The 23,297-nt window shown below is 40.1% G+C and overlaps 1 protein-coding gene across 2 annotated transcripts; it reads left to right on the top strand.

Annotated features, from left to right (window-relative positions):
* Positions 1-885: 885 nt before the first annotated feature.
* On the top strand, positions 886-12,623 carry LOC140121715 (uncharacterized). Of its 2 annotated transcripts, XM_072141695.1 has the most exons (8): positions 886-1,181; positions 3,196-3,469; positions 3,634-3,771; positions 5,342-5,599; positions 6,186-6,277; positions 10,334-10,515; positions 10,773-10,942; positions 12,032-12,623. In XM_072141695.1, the coding sequence occupies exons 1-8, from the start codon at positions 918-920 to the stop codon at positions 12,208-12,210; spliced, it is 1,557 nt and encodes a 518-aa protein (XP_071997796.1). In that variant the 5' UTR covers positions 886-917; the 3' UTR covers positions 12,211-12,623. The 2 variants fall into 2 exon arrangements, with proteins under 2 accessions (XP_071997796.1, XP_071997797.1); XM_072141696.1 differs by lacking the exon at positions 3,634-3,771.
* The last annotated feature ends 10,674 nt before the right edge of the window (positions 12,624-23,297 follow it).

The raw sequence follows: 23,297 nt of genomic DNA, 5'->3' as shown, positions 1-23,297 counted from the left end.
CTTAATTTGGTCATGTTCTAATATCATACTACATTGCTCTTTTGGTCACTTTTTACTCATGTCAACATTGTGTTAAAGGCTGCTTTTTGTTAACGCATATGTTAACAGCAATGTAATTAGGCAAATCTCCTCTCAGGCTTTGTATTGCGTTTCAAAGCACATGGGTGAGATTTTTGAAAAGTGTCTGAGATCGCATTCACACGATGCGCTGTGCGTCAGTTTATGGCGCATTCCACTGGCTTTAGCCTTGATTACAAGCTTACATTGTTACAAGGTTACATTGTGTTTCCAGTGCATCTGCTAAAACACAATGTAACCTTATCATGTAACGAAGGCTAAAGCCAGTGGAATGCGTCAAAAACGCGACGCATCATGTGAATGTGCCCTGAGAGCGAAACTGTTCTAGTTGCTCATGGCAACCAATCAGTGCTCAGCTTTTATTTTCTCGCTGAGCTCATGAATCGTTGCCACACGCAACTAGAACAGTATTGCTCTCAGACAATTTTGATGAATCTCCCCAAATGTAAACGCCTTCTTGTGATTGGTGCCTCAGTGTGAACTTGGCCTAGGCAACACAGAAAAATTTTTATCACGTCATAGTTTACTTTATCAATATATGACCAAACTCTGGTCTTCTAGAAATGGAGTGTGGGGCCATTCTCCACTATTAAATCTACTCTAATATGACCATAATGAGAATACATCCTCCCAACCCATTTACTAGCGCCCTGCATGCAGCATGTTCTCATCCCCATCCCTCACACTTCCCTGGCCCTTGCTGGAGTCACAGCAGCACCTCATTACTAGGTGGGGCAGTTCACACTAATAACAACCCTCCCTCGGGCAGGGCTGATGGCGTCCTGCACTATATAAGTGCACAGGAGAGGTTGGTTGCAGGTAGGAGCTGGTTAGTAGGGATGGAAGGTGAGGCGAGTGCCGGGCAGTATCAGGAGATTCCCGCCAGTTTAATGGCGCCGCTCGCCGAGGCGCAGTACTGGGAGGAGGAAGGAGAAAACGGCATCACGAGCGCCCCCTGCCGGCGGCTGCTGGACATGTGTGATGAAATCCTGCTGCTCATTTTGGATCTCCTCGACCCTTTCTCCCTGCTCAGTGTGAGCCGGGTCTGCAGCACATTGTACCGGGTCAGCAATACAGACAGCCTGTGGGCCAAGCACTGCAGGGTGGGTAGAAGCTGGGTGGCTGTGTATTTCATCATGTACTATGCCAGGTCAGGGGATTTTGGGGCCAGTCAATCACTGTTGCATATTGGGGTGTCTCCATGTGATGTAAGTTATCGGATATAAACTGTGTGGAATCCCTCCTGGGCTTGTGGCTTCTGCAGCTGATACTCTTTATGAATTTTATTACTAATCCTCAATTTTATGTCAAATGGACTAAGTTCTATGATCAGTGGCCCATGGAATTAATTTCAGTGACACAAACTAAAAGCTTAGTTTCATAGCAGTTTTAGGTGGGCCTCATGTGTAATTACACTGACGCGCATGCAACTGAGAACAAGAAGCGCAAGTATTGTATGCTGTAGCTCCTCAGTGATGGCCAGCTGGGAAGCATGTGTGATAGGACCAAAATTCAGTTTCAAAATGCAATCCAGTAGCCACCTGTAAATGAAGCCTCGTCCATCTCTATAATCCCCTTACTGGGGTCCCCAGGTATACAGCATCCATAAATAGTAAATCTCCTCCCCGGTGGTCTGATTATTGTGCCTGCTTATAGGAGGCCTCATGAAGTAACATTTAACCTAACTTGCTTAGATGGTACAACCCCTTTAAACTCCTAATTGGGCATATTTGCAGGAAAGTATTTCACTTATGTTTCTATTGCAACTATGTGTCTATACAACATACTTGCCATATATGCTTTGTAATGTGTTATGCATGGATCTCTCAGGCCTGCAGCAGTATTATGGGGGAGACTTATCACTGCTTCTACACCAGTTTTCTGGTGTAGAAGCAGTGAAGAATCGCAAGTTCTTTGCAATTTTTAACAGGCACTGCACAACCTTCATGCCATGGGGGTGTGGTAGGTGGGTAAAAATACATAGTACTAGGGGCTAAAACTACATGTTTTCAATCTACATGGCTCCTGAGGGTGATGCCACACTTGGTGTTTTGAACCCGTTTTTGGTCCAGTTTAAAGCAGTCAGTTAAAAAGACATGTGACGTGTTTTTAACGCATGCATTTTTGGACTGACTGCTTAAAAACAGACTAAAAACGGGTTCAAAACGCCATGTGTGGCATCACCCTTAGGGTTTCTCAGAGGGCTTTTGCCCTGGTATTAAAGGGAACCTGTCACCAGAGGGCTATCTTAACTGGTGAGTTTCCTACTTACACTGTAATGTAGACTATAGATGTGGTTTTATAATTACTAAGTATCTGTAAGTTCAAGGAATAAGCACTCTTAAACTTTTGTGCCAACATCTTCCTTCAATTCCCAGGGGGTTTTGCAATTTTAAATTCTAACAGGCGCCTCCTTGTCAGCATATGTAATTCCCTTGATACCCTGCTCATCAATATTCAGTAGAGGTTGGGAATGGAATCCGTCCCCCATAACATGTCAATGGACACTCTTGCCATCAAAAAAATTAGATGCAACTGTAGCCTAATTCTGTCCAGTAATTAATTTTCCATAAATGTGGTCATGTTGGCCATTAGAAACGAGATGGCTGTCATTGGATACGATCACCCTTGCACATTGTTGGCAGTGGCCATGCATGTGCTGTTGAGCCCTACCTGACCAACTGGATTCATTACCAAAGGACAGCTGTGGAGTCGAGAGCTTAATCTCTCCTCATGGCAGATGCGGCCCTGGTTCTGCTTGGTTACGAAGGGACAACATTCATGGGTAAAGATCTTCACACAGGGACACTTCTTTAACTGAAATGTAAATGTTCAGATGAAAATGCCCCTTTAAAAGCTGAAGACAAACCTATGTGCACTGATTCATTGAAGCAAATTGACATAGGAGTGTTCTGTAGCTAATTTTTGATAGGTCTTTCTTATAAGGTCCCATCAGACCTTCAGTAGCCATATAACACTGCTACAGTATGCTCAAGTCCTGTCCTCCTTGCTGAAGAAAGCCGAAGCAACCTACTTGAAGTCCGACTTGCTTTAGGATTACCTTGCATATGCCCACAGGAAGAATACCTCTGACTTTTTTTTTTTTTCTCCTTTCAGGTTGCTTTTGGCTCTGGTTTTAGGACTGGCTGTGGTGACTGTGCCCCTAAAGAAGCTTTTAAGCTCATGTACATGTGGGGGAAGCTGTACCGAACTCTGCCTTATAACAGACAATTACAGGACTTGTTTTTTTCTGGATTCCCTCCCAAAAAATATTGGCTGCAGTGGCTCACACTAGAAGAAATAGTTCCACTTCCTCCCATCAAACTACCTGATCATGAAATTGAAGAAATATGGGGGATAACTAAAGGTCTCCTTGACGAAAAACATAAAGGTTAGTTCTGGAAAGAGTATTTTAATTGGCAAGTTAGACAAAAGCTGGCTATACACTGGCTGGTTTGTTGCTGATTTCACTTGCACTGGTTTATGGGTGTTGCTTGGCTATTACTCTTTATAACAAATTTTTGTTTTATCCCTTATGTTTCATTGATGTACTAGTTACAGATGAGGCTTTAGACGACATGCATGACTCTACGTACAAATATGAATGGAAGGAGTTGCGCAACTTGGCACTTGTGCATCATGGGGCATACTCAAATGTGCAGTCACATGTACTTCAAAAAATGAGCTCTGAGTGTAAGTAAGTTATTTCTCCTGTGATAAATTGGGCATTAAACTTGGAGCTTGACAGGATAACAGATTTCCCCCCCCCCCCCCTTCCTTCTTGACTCTGCCCCTCAGCCTGACATCATCAAATCCTCTTTGCATTCCAGCTCATGTGTGGTGCACCTGTTTGTGGCTGTCCCTGTATGTCCGTGGCCAGCTTTAAGTGTGCTAGTACTGTATATTGGGTGGAAGCAAGTACAAGCAATGGGCAGATTTCTTGCTAATGGGTCTTATGCTCATCCATGCCATGTAGTCAGTGACACTGGGTGGAAGCTGATTGTCAAGGAAGAAGTTAAAGTAGCTTGAATGGAGCTCTGCCACCCCCTTGACTTTGTCTGATGTATGGGCTGAGAAGTCGTGCTAGAATATTCCCTCCTGGCTTAATTTATTTACTGTAGCCCGAGCAGAGGTCGCATTGACGCCTCACCACGCGTCATAGATGCGTGATGAGGCGCCATTACCCCCCAAAATAATTGCCATGCGTAAAGTTACGCTTGGCAATTATTCCGTGTAACGTGCAGGCTGAGCGGTTCAGCGCGCGCTGCAAAAGAGGGGAATGTCACTAGCGCAAACACAGCGCGCGCCGGTCGCTCAGCGGGGCACGTGACTAAGGGGCGTGCCGGAGAGACCCGGAGTTAGAGCACCGGCCACAGAGGAGACATGTGGACAGCGGGGCTGTCCCGGCGACAGGACTTAAGAGCAAGGCTGTGTGAGTGTAGTGTTGTGCGTGCGGTGTGGTGTTGTGCGTGCTGTGTGTGTGTGCAGTGTTTTACCGAAATTTTCATACTCTTCTTCGGGTAAAAATACTCCTCCAAAATGGTGAGAGGAGTATTTTTACCCTTCTGGAAAAATGTTAGTGCGACCTCTGAGCCCGAGTATATCTCCATCTATCTGGGTGGCATTTGTTGATGGTTTCTAATGGGATTGTTTCCTAGTCAGGCCCATGGTACTCATCTCCACCAGCGTCATTTTCAAGCAGCATTCAAAGTTTCTTTTTCCAAATGGTGCGAATCACAAAATATATGTATTGTGGGCCCGGATTCCTCATGAGTTCCCTTGTTGCTCTTTTTGGTTAACCTGTGCTAAACTGGCAACCTCCCTTACAATTTTGTGCAGTGTGTGGGTTTTTTCTTAGGAGTTTTTTTTTTTTTTGGAAGATTAAATCTTCCAAACCCAGTATACAACTTGTATTTGCTTACTGGAACCAATCCGAATTGTCCTCTTTTAGGCATAAGTGGTCTTTCCCTAAAGACTCTTCTATCAATCTTTCCTGTTGGATTTCTTAACCCTAAATAAGCTACTGAACACTATTTTTTACTTTAACTGTTCGAGACTTCTTTTGTGGTCATGCTGCCTTAACTTAAAATTTCATGCATCTTGCAACAGGAAGTTTACTATTGTTGAGCATATAGGCACAAATGTGCCACTGTGTAGACTCTTCCACCCTATTTATTCTAAGTGTTGCTTCATAAGTTTCTGGACGGTAAACTACAAAAACTCCTTTCCATACATTCAGATTTGTGAATTTCTCTTTAAACAGGTCATGAAGATCTAGAATGGCTTTACTGCCAATACAGCACAAACCGTTTCCAGTGGCTATTTTCCTATTGGCTTTTTGGACTTTCCAAGTCTTGTGCCAAGCAACTACAGAGGATTTATTTGTGGTGGCAGAGATTTGATAAGAAGAAAGTATCATGTTGGGGTTCTATGAACTGTGATGTCAAGTATCTAGCATCTCTTCATTGCATAACAGAAGACTTCTGGAATGGAAAGCTGGCTAACGGAGATGAAAATATAGGTGAACATCTGGAATGACTCATGTACATCATGAAAACTGAAATGTTGGTTAGAGCTGCCCTACCCCCATTAACTGCCATCATACTTAAACCACTCCACTATGCCCTCACCTATTAAATTGTAATCAAATGTGCTTTTTATAGACAGGATGCTATTTCATAGATTCTTAAAAGTAGTAGATTATATTGACTAGAGCTAACTGTTGCTTTACAGTTCTACATTTGGGAGGGCTTTGTGAGGACACAGATCTGCTGTGTAGAGTTAAGAGGATGACATGTACTTATTAAACATGTATTGCAACTAAATATGTTAACTGGTTTTGGTTGCAATGGGTTTTCTGTAAATGTGATTGGTGAATTAGAAATCCCTCCCCCTCCCACACTAAATACCATGTCTAACTTTTTCTTTTATACTATGAAGACAACCCACTCTGTACTTTAATAGGGTTCTATTGAACACTAGTGAATGTCCTATTTAAGGGAAATGGGCTTTTGGATAGCTTTAAAAATTCCTGTAGCACAAAAGCGTATCACCATGTCCATAACACTTAACCACTTTGAACATTTTTTTTTTTTTTTTTCCTTTAGGTATTAAGTCAGTGGAGAACTACTTTTCAATGTGCAAGTCTCTCTTGGCTTGGATTTTGGGACGTAAATGGGGACGATTCAAACAAAAGAAGGTATTGCTTGACCTATTCATGATGGGAGAATTTGAAGCTACAATACCTCCATGCCTTGTGGGTGTCAAGGGGCGCAGCAGCCAGTGGAGTGGGAGGGCACAGAGCATTCCTACTTGTGTTCTTTTTATAAAAAAACTGGAAACTTTAGTGTGTGTTCTTCCTATCCCTTGGGGTTTTCATCATACAAGAAACTGCTATGGAGAAAATAAAATGTACAGGCAGTCCCCAGCCAATTTTTTTTTTTTTTTTTTTTTTTTTTTTCTGACAATAGGATTTTAAAAATGTTTTATTGTCAGCAGAACCAGGATTAACAAAGCTTAATTATGGGCACCTTGGATAACTGTTATAGCTGTTTATAGTATCCCCAGGCTAAAGTACAGTAAATTGCCAACATCTAGGTGTTGGGTGTTAATTAGGGGACTATCTGTACTGAGGTGGTTAATGAAGACTCCCTCTCCCTAATGTCTAGCATGGCTAACTGATATGGTGAAGAAACTGCTGTCTGTTACTGAGCCACAACCTTCTATTTCCAGAACCCCACTTATTCGCATGCCGGTACCACCTCATGTGGCTGTTGAAGAGGTAGGATAGATTTCTGATGGACTGGGTAAACCGTTCTGTACTCTGGAGGACATAAATTCCTTGTTGAAATCCCTGATGGCTACTATGGGGTTGGGAGAAATTAAAGAAACCCTATCTATTCAAGATTTGTGAGTCAGTATTTCTGATATACAAGAACATGGAAGCTCTGAAGGATTGGAAGGATCCAAAAAAGGATGCAGGAGTATCAATAAACTTGAAGTATCCCTTCGCTAAATAGGATTCAGTCCTTTGGGATAGTGCCAAAAGATGCCCCAATAGCAAAAATGTATAAGAGCTCTTCGCCTTTTGAAGACTTGGGATTATTGAAAGACCCAATGGATAAGAAAGCAGATGGCCTCCTGAAGAAATCCTGGGAAAACTCAATGGCTATGCTGCGGCTGAATATTGCTGCCACCTACAGCTTGTATACTTTGAGTCGGGCTTGAACAATTAGATAATAATCTGGTATCGTGTATGCCAAAAGAACTCCTGGCATCCCTTCCAGTCTTGAAACTAGCAACAAATTTTGTGCTTCAGCGGACCCATTAGTCAGCCAGAGCAGCAGCCCTGTGGAATGCAGCCAGGAGGATATGGTTAAAACTAGCGGGGAAGTCTGTTCCAAAAATAGGATAATGTACACAACTTGTGAGGGGATGGGCTGTTTGGGAGAGATCTGGATGACCTACTGGAGAAGGCATGAGACAGAAAGGGGTTTCCTATGGAGCCTAAGTATTTCCAGCACCGCCTGTCTTGAGGGCAGAGTAGGGCACATAGAACTTAAGAGGCAGAGGAAATGGTTTACTTTTCAACCCCCAGTCTGACAAAGGACGCACTGACCAATGTGCCAGACTTCCTGTGAGGGGAAGGGTAGGTGGTTCTCCCCTGCCTGGGCCAATTTATCTTCATCCCCCATGGGTAAAGGCCCTTATCGAGAACAATCACAGGTTATAATCAAGAACCATGTCAGAGGGAGGGAGTTGAATACTAAGGGATCACCTAAACCAATCCGGATTGGAATCAGAAGTGTTATGCTTTGTGTAAAAAGTCCTGATATCAGTGCCATCCCTGCAGCAAGGAAAAGGGTATTATTATTCCTCTACTTTTGGTAAGGAAGCCAAATGGCTCGTTTTGGAGCAATTTTAATTTTAAACAGGAAGTTCAAGATGGAGACTACCAATCCACAAGAACTTCCTTTGAAGAATAATGTCCTGCCTACTTCTACATCCCAATCCAGATACTTGGAGGGATCTACGATTTGCTCTTTATATAAAATGGGTGCTTCACCATTATCACTTTCAAGCAATACCTTTTGTGTATTGCGTATTACCTCTGCGTTTAGGGTATTTACCAAGGTAATGGCGAAGGGGTTTCTGCCTTAAATCTCAAAGGCTCCATATAGTTCCATACTTGGATGACCTACTGGTCTTGGCTCTTAGAGAATCTATGCTTCAGGATAATCTAGGCAAAGTTTAAGACTCTCTCAATTAGGATGGCTTATAAATTGGGTAAACGTTCAACTTGGATCCATCAGAGGAAAGTGTTCTGGGAATCCTACACTACAAAAATGTCTTTCCTACTAGAAGAGAAAAATTGCTGCTTTAATGGGTCAGATTTCTGTCTTTCCAGACCAAAGACTACTTGCAGAGGTAATGAAGATTCTAGGATTCTTAACAGTAAGAATTGCAGTGGTTAGATGGGCTCAATCTCCCACCCAAAAACTGCATTTCTTATCCAGCTGGGGCAGATGTGGAACTGTCACTTTTTTGGCCAAAGTCAGTGTACTTTTGTTGGTGGAAGAAAGTAGCTCGGAGTCCATCACAACCAATGCCAGCAGGTATGGCTGCGAAGCACTGTAAATGCAGCTGTCTTTTGCACAGAATGATGAGGAACAAGATCTCCCCTGTTCTCTCCATCCCAGTCTCAGCTCTGAGCAGATAATCTATTAATCCTTAATGCTCAAACAGCACAGGCTATAGACGTCATGTAACTGGTATACTTGGATTTCTTCCACTCTTTAAATGTTCCCCCCTCCTCCATGTGATGGATGCTGCCAGGCTGTCACCATATACATCCTGTGTGTGCACCGTTCAGTGGATTCACTTGTGAAAAACTAAATAGATTTAATGCTAGGTTAGTTTGAGAGAACACAAGGCATCATGGGATCTGTGGGCTAGGAGCATAGACAGACATTAGTTTCTGACAAAAATATAGGTGAAGTGGGCAAACACAGAAAATATGTCATAACTTAAGACAGAAAAGGGCGACCAGCACAAAATAGGCATCACACTGTTTTCAAAGGGGAATCACAATTTGTAAAATCACCCCCCCCCCCCATGTCTTTGACAGTGACAATAGCCAGATGGATCAGTAACACTATTGCCTCCTGTTATGAGATCGCAGAGCTTCCAGTCCTGGAAGGACTCAAAGCCCATTCTGCACTGGCCGTTGCAGCTTCTTGGGCAGAACAGGCCTCAGCTTCCCTAGAACAGATTTGTAGGGCTGCTACATGGGCTATCCCTAGTACATTCTTCTGCCATTATAAGTTGGCTGTAGCCACTGTTTATTAGTTATGACTTTGGCTCTGGTGTTATCAGCTACATATACCAGAGAAATACTCCTGTGGAGGCGTAGGGGAAAGATGGAAATTACACTTGCTACATTTCCCTTATAACCTTCGCAGCGGCAGTTTGTCCTGCCATGTTATATGGATGTAAAATTCTGATGTTGGCTTGTTCTTCCGAAGAAAATTATGTTGCTTTGTCTGTACAAATTACTTAACTTCAAGTAAAAACTGATGCGCTTGAACCCAGATTAAGGAAACTAAACTGGTAAGAGGTGAGGGGCCACTTTTAAAGGGTTCCAGTCCTTGTTTCCTTGTGGTGCCGCTGTGGAGGCTAAAGGGGAAATCCAATTACCGGTGTGTGTGTAATTTACATCTTATGTACACATAAGGACTATTTGCATGTTATAGATCAGTGATGGCGAACCTATTAGCAGCCGAGTGCCCAAACTGCAACCCAATATTTATTGCGAGGTGCCAACCAAAAATTAAAGCGGTAACTTATCGCTCCCTGTTCTTCAACAACGTTCGATCATATTGGCGCCTGAGGACAAGATGGAAAATTTGCATCATTTTAGCTTCTTGCCAGTGTCCCTCTGTGCACAGAGAATTGTGGGGCCAGCAGAAGGTCCTCCAAAGATAATTCGTCCCTGTCTACTCATTCTCCCTCTTCCTACATACCCAAGTAGTAAAGTATCACTTAAATATATGACTGAAAGCAGCATCTTTAAAGTTACTTAGAACTGCAGGAAGATTCTTTGAGTTCTGCCTGTTGTGCTTGGGTGATGGCACGGGTGCCCACAGAAAGGGCTCAGAGTGCTGCCTCTGGCACCCGTTCCATAGGTTCGCCACCACTGTTATAGATGGTACCTTGCGTTTGTCACATAGGCAATGTTAAACTTTTGTCTTTAAAGGTCTACAAGGATGCACTAGATGGAGTTTACCGTATGCTAAAACATGAATTGCATTTCTCCATGGTTGATCATGATCAGTTTTGGATAGCTGCTAAAGTCCAGATGTCAAGAATCTGCAATCTTGAGAAAATTGCTGGCAATTATGTAAACTGGAAGATAATTGATGTCTTACCATCTTACAGGTATGGCAATCAGGATTTCTGCATGTGGTCTGAGGGACCCTATACTCATATCTTTGAAGGCTTGCATTTCTAACTTTGTTTCAAGCTGGAATATTGCTGTCTTTGTAAATGTAATGATGGAACACTGCTCGCTGATCTCTCATCCAAACACTTTTTTTTTTTTTTTTTTACACTTGCATATATGAAGTAACCGTATGTTCTAACCTAGGATCAGTTGACAATCATACTTTTAAAATGTATCTTTTTTTTTGCTCAAGGATGTTCATGGCCACTGGAGATTTTATATATCTAGAGCAAATTAAAGGCTTCCTGTTTAGAAAACAACTAATACACAACTGGATCCGTCAAGATGAGAACCTCTGGGTGAGCAGTCTTCTTCCAGAAAGTCTCTTCCGGTTGTTGGAATATGACACAAAGATCTGTGAAGGTAACTTAATGGTCTGCCAAATAAAATTCAAATCTATCTTGGTACCATCTATATAATACAGCAATATTTACAGTTCAATCTGCCCAAAGCATGATGCACCACCATCATTAGTCATTTAGTCGTCTATCAAGCACACTATTTTTACAGTTGACTATCACAATTATGTTAAGGCCCTGAAATGACAAATACCTCCCAAACAGTAATTCTGATTACTTTTCCTCTCCGCTTCATGGTCATGGAGCGGTGTGAAAATGGCAGTGTGCAGGCAAGGGGTTCTCCTGCCCCGTTCTTATGCCCTAATTAGAGCATGCCAATGTTCACCTTAAACCAGGTAGAAGCTGGTATATTGTTGACCGCCAGAGCAGCCACCTTCTGGATAAATCAGCAGGCCTCTATATGAACAAAGGTAGGGGAGATTTATCATGTGCATATTATACACTATCCTATGTACTTAACTCGCTAAGGTGTTCATTTTATCTTATCTGCTTTTTCATTTTTGCTTTGTCTACTTATCAATTTCCGTCCGTTATCAATCTCCCTTTTTCCTTGTGTGAAAATGGTTTTCAGATCTTAAAAATGGAAAGAAATGACTTGAAACATTTATAAGAAATGTTTAAGTATGGTTTAGTCTGGAGTTTTTGGTGCCAAAGTGTCGCAAATATTAGACAATTTGAAATGTGATTTGCAACATTTCTTGCTGATGAAAAGCAAATGTCCAGTGGATATTTCAAAATGTTGTAAAAAGGTGCAAAATTTGCAATGCACCAAAAAATGTCCCAAAGGAAGAAAAATAAAGATAAATGACCCCTAAGACTTTCTCTTCCTATGTCTTGTACATTGACCCTATTTGCCACAGCTGCTTGTAGCCCCACTCCTAAATACTAGTCAACATAGTAGAGAAAGTGTAACATTACCGAATGTAGTGTTTTCCCAATCCCTTGGTCAAACTGGTTAGGGTGGTGAAGGCAATATTGTGGATGCCCTGTACTTATTGCTTAAAAAGAGCTCACCCCTTTTGTAGTTTGGTTCCTGCCATGTATAAAACATTGTCAGAAATTGCAATGCCAATAAGTTCTTTTGTCTTTTCAGAGAGTCTACATGGAGATACAGTGGGAGCCCACTTAACCAGATTAATCTGGCTGTACCTGCATTCTGGTCACCAGCTATACATGGATGCCATGAAGGGTTTTGTTTATGAATGTGCTTATGCAAGCTATGCCTCTCAAATCTATGAAAGTGTCAGCTTGGCAGCCTACATTAGGGTTTAAGATTTTACATATTTTATTATTTTTATGCAATTGCACTTTTAGGTCTCTAAAGAAACACAATCTTGGCAAATTTTAAAGGAAATCCTTTATTTTGAAACAACCAATTTTAGTGTTACTGGGTTTTTAGCTCTTGAATGTAAAATTTTAGGTAATCATGGGACAAATTGGTAATGAAACTTTAAAAAACCGTTTTATAAATTTTTAAGTGATTGTCAATGGCAATATTTTTTTTTATATTTTTTTTTTTGCAGAGGGGAACTCAAAACTTCAATTTTATTTTATCATTCTCGCTAGATGTAGCTAGATCTTGGATGTACATAAGTTTTGGCAACTTTTTAAGATGTATATTTTTATTTGCGCAATATAGAATGTTGTCACCCTTAAATCTCATGGCAATAAATGCCTAGTTATAAACTGCATTAAATGTGTCTTGCTTTTTTTTTCCAGCAGAAGCCCTCCTTTGTACCCCTTTCACTTTCACTCACCCTAAAGGGATTAATCCAAAGCCAGTAGCAGGGCCATAACAAAAGGCCAGTATCTGCCAATCGGTCCCTTTAGCAGCTTGCATGATGTTGATGTGTATGTTTAAGCTTTCTTTATATAGGATGCACTGGGGCCTGTTGTATATCATCCTCCCACCAGTGCCCAACCTTAATTTTTCAACTAGTGCTTGTCATGTCACGATTGGCTTGCTCCTCGTGAACAGGCCTTATCCGTGTCAGGCAGGGCCATCAAGGGGATGCAAGAAGAGGGAAGCTGCAATGTAATGAAAAGTTGAAGCTGGGGTATAGCGAAGGCTGCTTAGGCAGGAAAAGAGGGAAAAATGCCACTTTTCAGACATATTGAATAGTGTCAGTACTTGTGAGCAATTTATTGCAGAGCTGTCTTAATGGTATATCTAGTGTGCATGTCTCATATACTGTAGTACATACAACTATATTGGAGATGACACATTTTATTGACATACTGATCAAACTGCATAGAAATTAATCATGGGTGTATTTTAGAACACACAATTTATTACTGAGGCTGTGTGCATGCTTGCCAGAACAAATTGTGCACACACATATTCATCCAGACCACTTTGAGGCCTCTAGTAGATTCACATCCCTGAAATACTACAGATAACCCAATCCCGACATTTGACGTAATAGTACTGCATCGCGGGACGTTAAAGTTCTGCCGCCACCTCCTGAACAGAGCCGGCGCCTGAAGCTGCAGGTGTCGGCTATATATTATAGTCGACACCCACAATCGAAGATCGCTGACCGCAGAGTGCAGGACCTGGCTGTAACACACTGAGCTTTTGCGCCACATATGCAAAATGGGCCTTTTGGCTTCCGAGGGACCCACACCCATCCTATAAAAATCTGCCATCGTTCACGTTTGGCTTCTTCCCAGCCCTGTGGCTCCGTCTTCTCTTCTAGCCAGCGCATTATGACATCCTCGTGTCATAGTGTGTGCGCCCAGACTGAAAGAGAAACAGATCCGTGGGGCTTGGAAGCAAAAGCCGAACGTAAGTATAGAGGGATATTATAAAAAAAAAAAAAAAAAAAATTATGAGGGCCCCGCTGTAGACATTAATGGGGCAGGGGGTATTTATGTAAAGGGAATCTGCTGTGGAAACTTCATTAGTGGGGAGAGGGGAACGCTACGTATCCCCCAGCTGTCCAGTAGATGCCATAACTTTGAAAACAGAACGATGACTTTGTGCTACTTGTGCTTTTCTTTCCAAAGGGGGAATCCCATATAATTGGTAAAATTACAATCAGTTACACTTTAAGCTGAATAAATGTTGAAAATGCATCCACTAATATATTGTGCATCTTGAGTATGTGGATATAACCTGCTGTCCCTTCCACAAAGTTTTGTAGGGCAGATGTTTGCAGTGACCCGGAGACAACGTTCAGTTGTAATCCAAAGGCTTTACATGCGATTGCATCTTGAAATAATATTGCATTTTCTTCCCTATAAGTTAACGCATTGGAAACACAATGTTACCTCTACATGGGATCACGGACGGGGCCTTTGGAATTTGTTTCAAAATGCAACCCAAATCCCATGTGTGAATGCGGCCTCAGGTACCACAAATCCCTTATCCCAGAGAATGACTACATTTTGTAAACTTTTTATTGTGGTGTAGGGGGCATTTTAGCCCATTGCCACTGAACGTTTTCCTATTTTGTTTTATCGCTAACTGCTTTAACCCCTTCCCGACATTTGACGTAATAGTACTGCATCGCGGGAGGTGCGTTCCCGCAAAATGCAGTACTATTACGTCATGCTTCTGGCACCAGAAGCTGCAGGTGTCAGCTATATATTATAGCCGACACCTGCCTCTAACACCCGCGATCAAAGATTTCTCCGATCGCCGCTGACCGCGGCGTGCAAGGGGCATTTCAGAAGAATCGGACCCCCCCGCGGCGCTTACCGGGGGGGGTCCGCTGCTCCAATCGCAGCCCCGGGACTGCGCGATCCTCCTTCCTGTAGCCGGGTCCTGCCTTCTGACAGGACCCGGCTGTAACACACTGAGCATGCGCAGTATGCTCAGTGTGTTACTTTACACAGTGTAATACAGCTGTATTACACTGTGTAATGTGAAGAAGAGCTTGAACAAGTGATCAGTGGATCACTTGTTCAAGCTAACCTGTAAAAGTTAATAAAAATGTTAAAAACATTACATAAAATAATTTTTTAATAAAAATAATTAATTAAATAAAGTTGGTGTCCCTTAAACACAAATATTCCCTACACACATGCAATAAAGTGAAAAAAACACAAAATCGCCAAAAAACCCCACATATTTGGTATCGCTGCGTCCGTAACAATCCGTACAATAACTCAGAAACCCGAAAAACACGCCAAAAATGTACATTTTTCATAAAAAGTGATCAAAAAAAGTTATGTACGCAAAAATGGTACCACTGAAAAGAACAACTCAACACGTAAAAAATAAGCCATAAACTAGCTCTGTCAACCAAAAACTATTAAAGTTACGTCTCCAAAAAGATGGTGATGCAAAAACAAATGAGATTTCCTCTATATTTGTTTTTATCCAGTAAAATTGTAAAAATAAATGAAAAACTATATAAATGAGGTATCACCGTAATCGTAGTGAACTATAGAATTTTTAGTGTATGGTGTACGACCCCCAAAAAATACGAAAAGAAAGTAAACCAAAATTGACAATTTTCTTTTCGCCCATACATTCAAGAGTTAATAAAATCTCATCAATAAGCTAATGACCCACTAAAATGAAGTATTTGTAAAGTGCATCTCATGTCGCAGAAAATAAGCCCTTATATGTCCAAATTGCCAAAAAAATAAAGATTGTATAGCCAATAAAAATTGACAATGCATAATCTGCTCTGAATGGTGCAGCTCCCTTCGATGCCCTGGCGTGTGCCCATACAGCAGGTTACCGCCACATATGGGGTATTATTATACATGGAAGAGATTGGGTATCAAATTTTGTGGAGCGTTTTGGTATTTTATCCACTGAGAATTTGTACATTTTTTGAAAAACATATTAATTTAGCCAAAAAAATCTTACTTTCAAAATTGCATCCGATTTTGTTTTAACCCCTGTAAAACAATTAAAGGGTTAACAAACTTCATAAAAGTTGTTTCACGTACGTTGAGGGGCGTAGTTTCTATAATGGGGTAATTTATGGGGTTTACTTTTATTTAGGTCTCTCAAAGTGACTTGAAACCTGAGCAGGTCCCTCAATAGCAGTATTTTGCGTTTTTTATGAAAATGTGAAAAATCGCACCTAACGTTCAAAGGCCCATAACATCCTACAAAAATAAGAGTATGCCTAAAAAACCATGTCCACATAAATTAGACATTTAGTGAATGTTAGTTATTACGTTTTTTTGCGGTTATGACTATGTATGGAAAAAGTAGAACATTTTGAAGTTCAAAAATTTTTTCATAAATAAATGCAAAACATACCACCAAAATTTTTCAAATAACCTGAAGTACGATGTGTCACGAGAAAACAATTTTAAAATCTCTTGGATATGTTAAAGCGTTCCGAAGTTATAACCACTTATAGTGACACAGGGCAGATTTGAAAAAATGGGCCGTGTCAGGAAGGTGAAAAGTGGCTTCAGCGTTAAGGGGTTAAAAAATGTAAAAAAAAAGGTGAGTTTTTGAGTGTATATAGCTGTATAAGGGCTTGGTTTCTGCAGCAAATTGTACTTCCAAGTCACAGTATTCCCATGCCATGAATTGGGAAATGGATAAAAATGCAAAATAGGGTAAATAAGTTCTCTGGAACTTTGCAACATTTTGATCACTTTTTATTCCACTTGTGTTGCAAAATCAAAATGGCAGAAATGATGGTGATTCAGACATTTGGGTGTATTTTTCTGTTAGGGTAATAGTGTTTATTTTTATAGACTGGGAATTTTCAGATGCGGTGATTCCTAATCTGTGTTTTGGGGATTTTTTCCAATTTTTATGATATAAAATATGTAGGGGTGGATTAAACGGGCACATACTGAGGACTGACCCGGGGACCAGACTGTCCCCGGCTGTCCACCAGAGAAGACGGCATTTTGCTAAGGGTGGTGGCACACATGGCGTGTTGAACGCGTTTTCACTCCGTTCTTAAGTAGTCCATTAAACGCATCAGTTTTCTGTTTTTGTCAGTTTTTCCACATTATCATAATTGGGGGGGGAAGGGAATGAAGAAAAACAGATTCGTTAACAGACTGCTTTTAAAACAGCCCAAACACAGGTTCAAAATGCCACGTGTGCCATTCCTAATCATGCACCCCATGCCTGCATTAGACAGCAGGCTTATAATACAGTCACCTGTATAAGACTGCTGTCCACAGACTCAGACTCTAACCTCTACAGCATGGGCAAGGCCAAAGAGCTTTCTATAAGGAACAGGGACAAGATCATAGACCTGCACAAGGCTGGAATGGGCTACAAAACAATGAGTAAGACGCTGGTGAGGAGATTACTGTTGGTGCAATAGTAAGGTAAAGACTTTTGGGTTCTATTTTTAGACCTGATTTTAACTTGTTTAAACCAGAATGTGACACACTAATTTGTTTGCACAAATTTTTCCCCACTTGACCACACCCATTTTGAGAAGACCACACCCTGTTTCTCAAGGTCATACACCTTTGTCAGACAAGTCGCAAAAGGGCCAAAAGAAGTGTCTAAAAGCCTTGATAAATGTATTGGAAGCCATTTTAGACTTTGGCGCAATTCTTTAATTGGCAGCTCCAAGCTTAGTTCAGTAATTCTTCACCAAGTAAGTTTGTTAGGACAAATGTTCAACTGTCCTCATTTGGAGAGGAGTTTCATGTGGAGGGATACAATAACACACAAATCTGAGCGTTATGCATTTCACATTTTGCTACCTTCCTGTGCATAGAAGTCAATGGCCCCTCACCAGGTTCATGCTTTGCATCTTTTGCACCCAAACTTTGCCGTGTCTGAAAAAGTTGCAAATATTTGAGCAAATAACCTCCAGTCCAGAGCATGGTAACACAAGCCGCAGCTTAACCACCTCTTAACACTGGCATTTGTATTTTGGCGGGAGCAATCAGAACTAAGCCATCTACAGATACAGAAGCTTCAGGAGGCACATGACGCACCACTTCACCTGATTACTGGTAAGCTTACACCTGTGGTTTGAAAACAGACAGTGGGAGGAATATACAAAATAAGAATGGTAGACAAATAGCACGTATGACAATTAAGACAAACCACGTAAACCCCACTTTAAGGGTGCGGACACACGTTGTGTTTTCATTGCGCTTTGTAGCATTGTTTGCCTAATTATATTACTGTTAACATTTGCATTTACAAAATGTGATGTTTACGTATGTGTTAACATCAGATTTACATTTTTTTTTTGTAAACACATGTTAACCGTAATGTAATTAGGCAAATCTCCTCTCCTCAGTTGTAGTAATGCGTTTCAAAAGGGAATGAAAATGCAACCAAAACGGCTCCCTAAACCATGTGTCCCCCAGCTAAATGTTGGTGGGATCTTTGCAGGTGTAGACAAGGGACTTGCTTAAACATTTGAGTCTTTTGTGCAACTTTTTCTGACAAGTTTCAAAAAAACTAACAGATTCAGGTCCCTTTCACACGATGCTTTGTGTTGCGGTTTTTGATGCATTCCAAAGGCTTCAGCCTTGATCATATGCCGAGGATACATTGAGTTTTAACTAATGCAGTGGAAACACAATGTAACCTCAGCACATGATCACCATAATATATATTTAATCTTTTTGATGTTTGGGAAAAATAAAACTTCAGACACTAACTATACTTTATTCCTGGCAGCTGGTTAATGCATTATACTTGCCCATTTCACATTTCTTTCTCACTGTTGTGAGATGGAGAAAATTATATAGTATTTAGATTTGCTGAATTATAGTAGCCACTAATTGCACAAGAAATACAAGAGCTGAAGCTCAGGCGGCCATGGAGCCTCCCTGGCGGCAGGCTTAACTACAGGCATTGACAGCGCTTAATGTGAGGCATAATGTGTAGCAATGGAGACCAGTGCCCTCTAACAGCACCCCCAGCGCCGGTTCTAGACAAAGTGGGGCCCCAAAATAAAACTATTTATGACCAGTCAGTAAGAGGCTGCCTTTAGTATGGTAAACCAATCTGCAATATTGGAGACATTTATTGGAGATAGATGATAGGGAGCTTGATGGGCAGCTCAGTGGTTAGCACTACAGCCTTGAAGCGCTGATTCAAACTGAAACATTTTATAAAAAATACTTAAAATTTGATGGCAAAAAATGTGCTCCAAACAGAAAATATTTACCTTCACATCAACTAAATGTAATAAACGGACATGTGTAGAGTTCACAAATGCCTCATATTGATATGTTCACACAAATAAATCATCATCATATCACTAAAACTGAAATGACTAAATATCTGCCTTTCAGCTAGAAATTTTAAGACCTTCACAACCTGTAAAATATATCAATAAAACAGATTAAAAAGTATAGGCACCCGTAAATCCTATATAATTTTGAAAGCAGACAACCAGGCAATGCATTTGGCAATTAACATTTGATCATCCTCATGTAACTTTGTGACAAACGCTAATTATTTAACAAAAAGTGTATTGAAAATACCTTGATAACGTACGTTTTTACATAAAAGTTACATCGAAGTTGAGGTTTACGCACAAATGGAGATTTAAAAATAATAACACAAAGTAAGCAGATTTATACAGGCGGTCCCCTACTTAAGAACACTCGACTTACATACGACCTCTAGTTACAAACGGACCACTGGATATTGGTAATTTATTGTACTTTAGTCCTAGGCTACAATAAACAGCTGTAACTGTTATCACAGGTGTCTGTAATGAAGCTTTATTGTTAATCCTGATTCTTATGACAACCCAACATTTTTAAAATCCATTTGTCACAGAGACCAAAAAAATTTTGACTGGGGTTACAATAATAAAGTATACGGTTCCGACTTACATACAAACTCAACTTAAGAACAAACCTACAGACCCTATCTTGTATGTAACCCGGGGACTGCCTGTATATACCACAATACACAACATCAAGAATATATCACACACAAAATGAAAAGCTCCTATTCTGTCAAAATCAATTTTTTTCAGAAATCACCATGTACGAAAGAATAACACTTCACTAAATTCATACACACTACCACCTTCATGCAACTTTGCAGCAAACAGCAATAAAATGCAAAAATTGCATGATAATTCTAAATTTTCTCTAAAATATGTACAAATCCAGAATACTTATATAAAACAAAAACATACTTTCCTAAAACAGCAAGATGTGAGGAGATCATACAGACCCCACATGTGTATATTCCCCAAAATATGCAGCAAAATCCACAGGGAACACCAAACAATTTTTGCAGAAAATACGCTTCACAGAGATCTATCATTGTTTGCTTCCTTACACAATGGTAACCCAAATAAATAACAATATATCCATAAACCAAGCAAATGAGATAAAGTCACTTTTAGATGGGCGCCATTGTATTAGCCGCACAATAACAGAACCCTCTATGGTTCATAAGAATTTGAGTGAGAACATCATAATATTGGTGTAAATAATGGAGGATGGTGTGAAATAAAAATTAACTTCTGCTGTTACATATAACTTTATGGACATGTTCGGGGTCACGGTGTTAATATGTAGCCACAGTAGGCGAAGAGGATTGAATGTTCATTGTATCAGTCAATTTTAGCAAAAAAAACCCCTCACGAAATAAAAAGAGAGAAAGCGTGTTCTTAGATAGTTCTGGATAGGAGTGGGTTAAATCAATGAATATTAGTTGATATTCACTTTATATGTTACTACATTTTGATAAATATAATAATATTTCCATTATCTGTTATGTGCAGCAAATTCTCCCTGCAGCCTCTGTCAGCTAAGAATCTGGAGGGGTGTACACTTCAGGGGGCTATATCTCTGGCTCTGTGACACATCACTTCCTTTTTCATATGAAAGATGAGAGTCTGCTCTTTTATAATAATCTGTGTTTCTATTAACTGTTAAAATGCCTTCAGGAGTTATTTTTATGTATAAAAATCGTACCTGAAATTCTCACTTGAAACCTGAATATCTCTGGATTCATGCCACCTAGAAACACAATTTTAGATTCATTTGAATCTAATGCCCACTTTGCCTACCCATGGTGCCGACCCTGAGCACCCGTTATGTGATCTCCTCATTATATATCATATACCATATGGGCTTTTCAATAATGGACTGTCCTCTTGTTATGGGAACAAACTTTTATGGTTGAATCAACATCACTTCAGAGATGAGCTTAAGCATTTAGGCCCCTTTCACTCTTGCGCTGCAGATCAGAGTCTATTCAGAGTTCAATTAGGTTTTGGTCAGTGAAAAACTGCCATTTTCATCAGTTTTCAGTCAGCTTGTCCAGTGTCTTTTGTTTTTTTACGTGTTTTGTTTGGTGTTTTCAATGTATTTTTCACCCACAGACAACGTGCGTGTGGTCTAACTTTTCTATGGCAATTTATCAGTGTAAAATGCATTGCACTTCCAAGTGTCTCAGAGTGCAATGTGTTTTAGATGTGTCTCTATAGACTTGTATTCGTTTATGACATACGTGACTTCCAAAAGTAGAGCATGCTTAGATTTCAACATGCGTGTTTGTGTGAAGAAATGCAAGTGTGAAAGAACCCATTAAATAGGTCAGTGAAATGTTTTGTATGTCAAATACACGCATGTGAATAACGCAAGTGACAATATGAGAGGAAAATGAGATGACACACTATGACTCTCCCCTTTCATAGAAAAAAAGAAGTGATGTTCTATGTGTCTTAGATGTAGAGCCTGAGATATACCCCTCTGAAGTGTACCCCCCTCCAGATTCTTAGTCATCAGGCTACAGGGAGAATTTGCTGCACACAGGAGCTGCTGCACCTCACAGATAATGGAAATATTCACTTTATATGTTACTACATTCTGATAAGGAATAATATCAACTAATGTTCATGTTTTTAACCCTTCTATATGGAGAACTATCTGAGAACACGCTTTCTCTCTTAATGCCTTTTATTTTGTGATAGTTTTTTTTTTTTGCGAAAATTGACTGATACGATGAACATTCGATCCTCTTCGCCTAATGTTGCTACATACTAACACCGCGACTTAGAACATGTCCATAAAGTTATATAACACCAAAAACACATACATGTTCTGGAATAAAGTTTTAATTTCACACCATCCTCCATTATTTACACCTATGTTATGGCGTTCTCACTCAGATTCTTATGAAGTGCGGAGGGTTCTGTTATTGTGCGGATAATACAATGGCGAACATCTAAATGTGACTTATTATCTCATTAGCTTGGTTTATGGATATATAGTTATTTATTTGGGTTACATTGTGTAAGGGAGCAAACAATGATACATCTATGTTTGGTGCCCCTGTCGATTTAACGTTCCCTTTGCTGCATATTTTGGTGAATATACCCATGTGGGGTCTGTATGACCTCCTCACATCTTACTGTTTTAGGAAAGTATATTTTCTTTATATAAGTATCTGGATTTGTACATATTTAGAGGAAATTTTGAAGGTTAATTGCCAAATGCATCGCCTGGTTGTCTGCTTTCAAAATTCTATAGGTTTTATGGCGCCTTTTACTTTTTATTCTGTTTTATTGCTATATTTTGTAGGTTGTGACTGTCTTAAAATTTGTATCTGAAAAGCAGATATCTGGTTATTAGTTTTAGTGATAGTATGTGGATTTATTTATGTGAACATATCATATTTTCTGTTTGGAGCACATTTTTTGCCATCAAAATCTAATTTTAAGTATTTTGTATAAAAAGCTTCAGCTTGAATCAAAATAGCATGAAGGCGCCTATGTCTATAAACTCTTTAATGTAATTTTGAAAATGGGGAAATTGTCTGCTTTCAGAAAATATGTGTTTTGTTGGGTTTACTTTAATTCTTTTTGCTGTATTTTATTTTTAAACGTCAAAATTGCAAAAATTGCTCTGGTCAATAACGCTACAAAATATCCAGAAATGCCAGGCGGTGAAAGGGTTAATACCCCTTGGTTGAATAGATCCTTATCGTCTATCTCCTGTCTAGTTATCAATCTCCTATAATCTGACCATTTATATAACTCTCTTTTTCTCTATTTTTCAATCAATCTTCTATCTATATACTGTATATATTATCTACTTTATAATTCTGCATCTAGAAATCTCTATCATCTTTCAGATTTATATTCTATCATAATAATTCCTTTATTTATATAGCGCACACAGATTATGCAGCGCTGCACAGAGCTTGCCAGATCAGTCCCTGTCCCCATGAGGCTCACAATGTATTCAACCTACCAGTAATTTTTTGGAGTGTGGGAGGAAACCCACACAAACACAGAGAGAACATACAAACTCTTTGCAGATGTTGACCAGCACTGCAAGGCATTAGTGCTAACCACTGAGGCACTGTGCTGCCCATCAATCTCCCTATCATCTATTTCCTATAAAATTATCCCATATTACAGTTTGTTTTACCATACTAAAGGGAGCCTCTTACTGACTGTGACTGGTCATAA

The sequence above is a fragment of the Engystomops pustulosus genome, chromosome 3, assembly GCF_040894005.1.
Source record: "Engystomops pustulosus chromosome 3, aEngPut4.maternal, whole genome shotgun sequence".
NCBI classification, from domain to species: Eukaryota; Metazoa; Chordata; class Amphibia; order Anura; family Leptodactylidae; genus Engystomops; species Engystomops pustulosus.
This window is presented reverse-complemented; position numbering and strand designations above follow the sequence as displayed.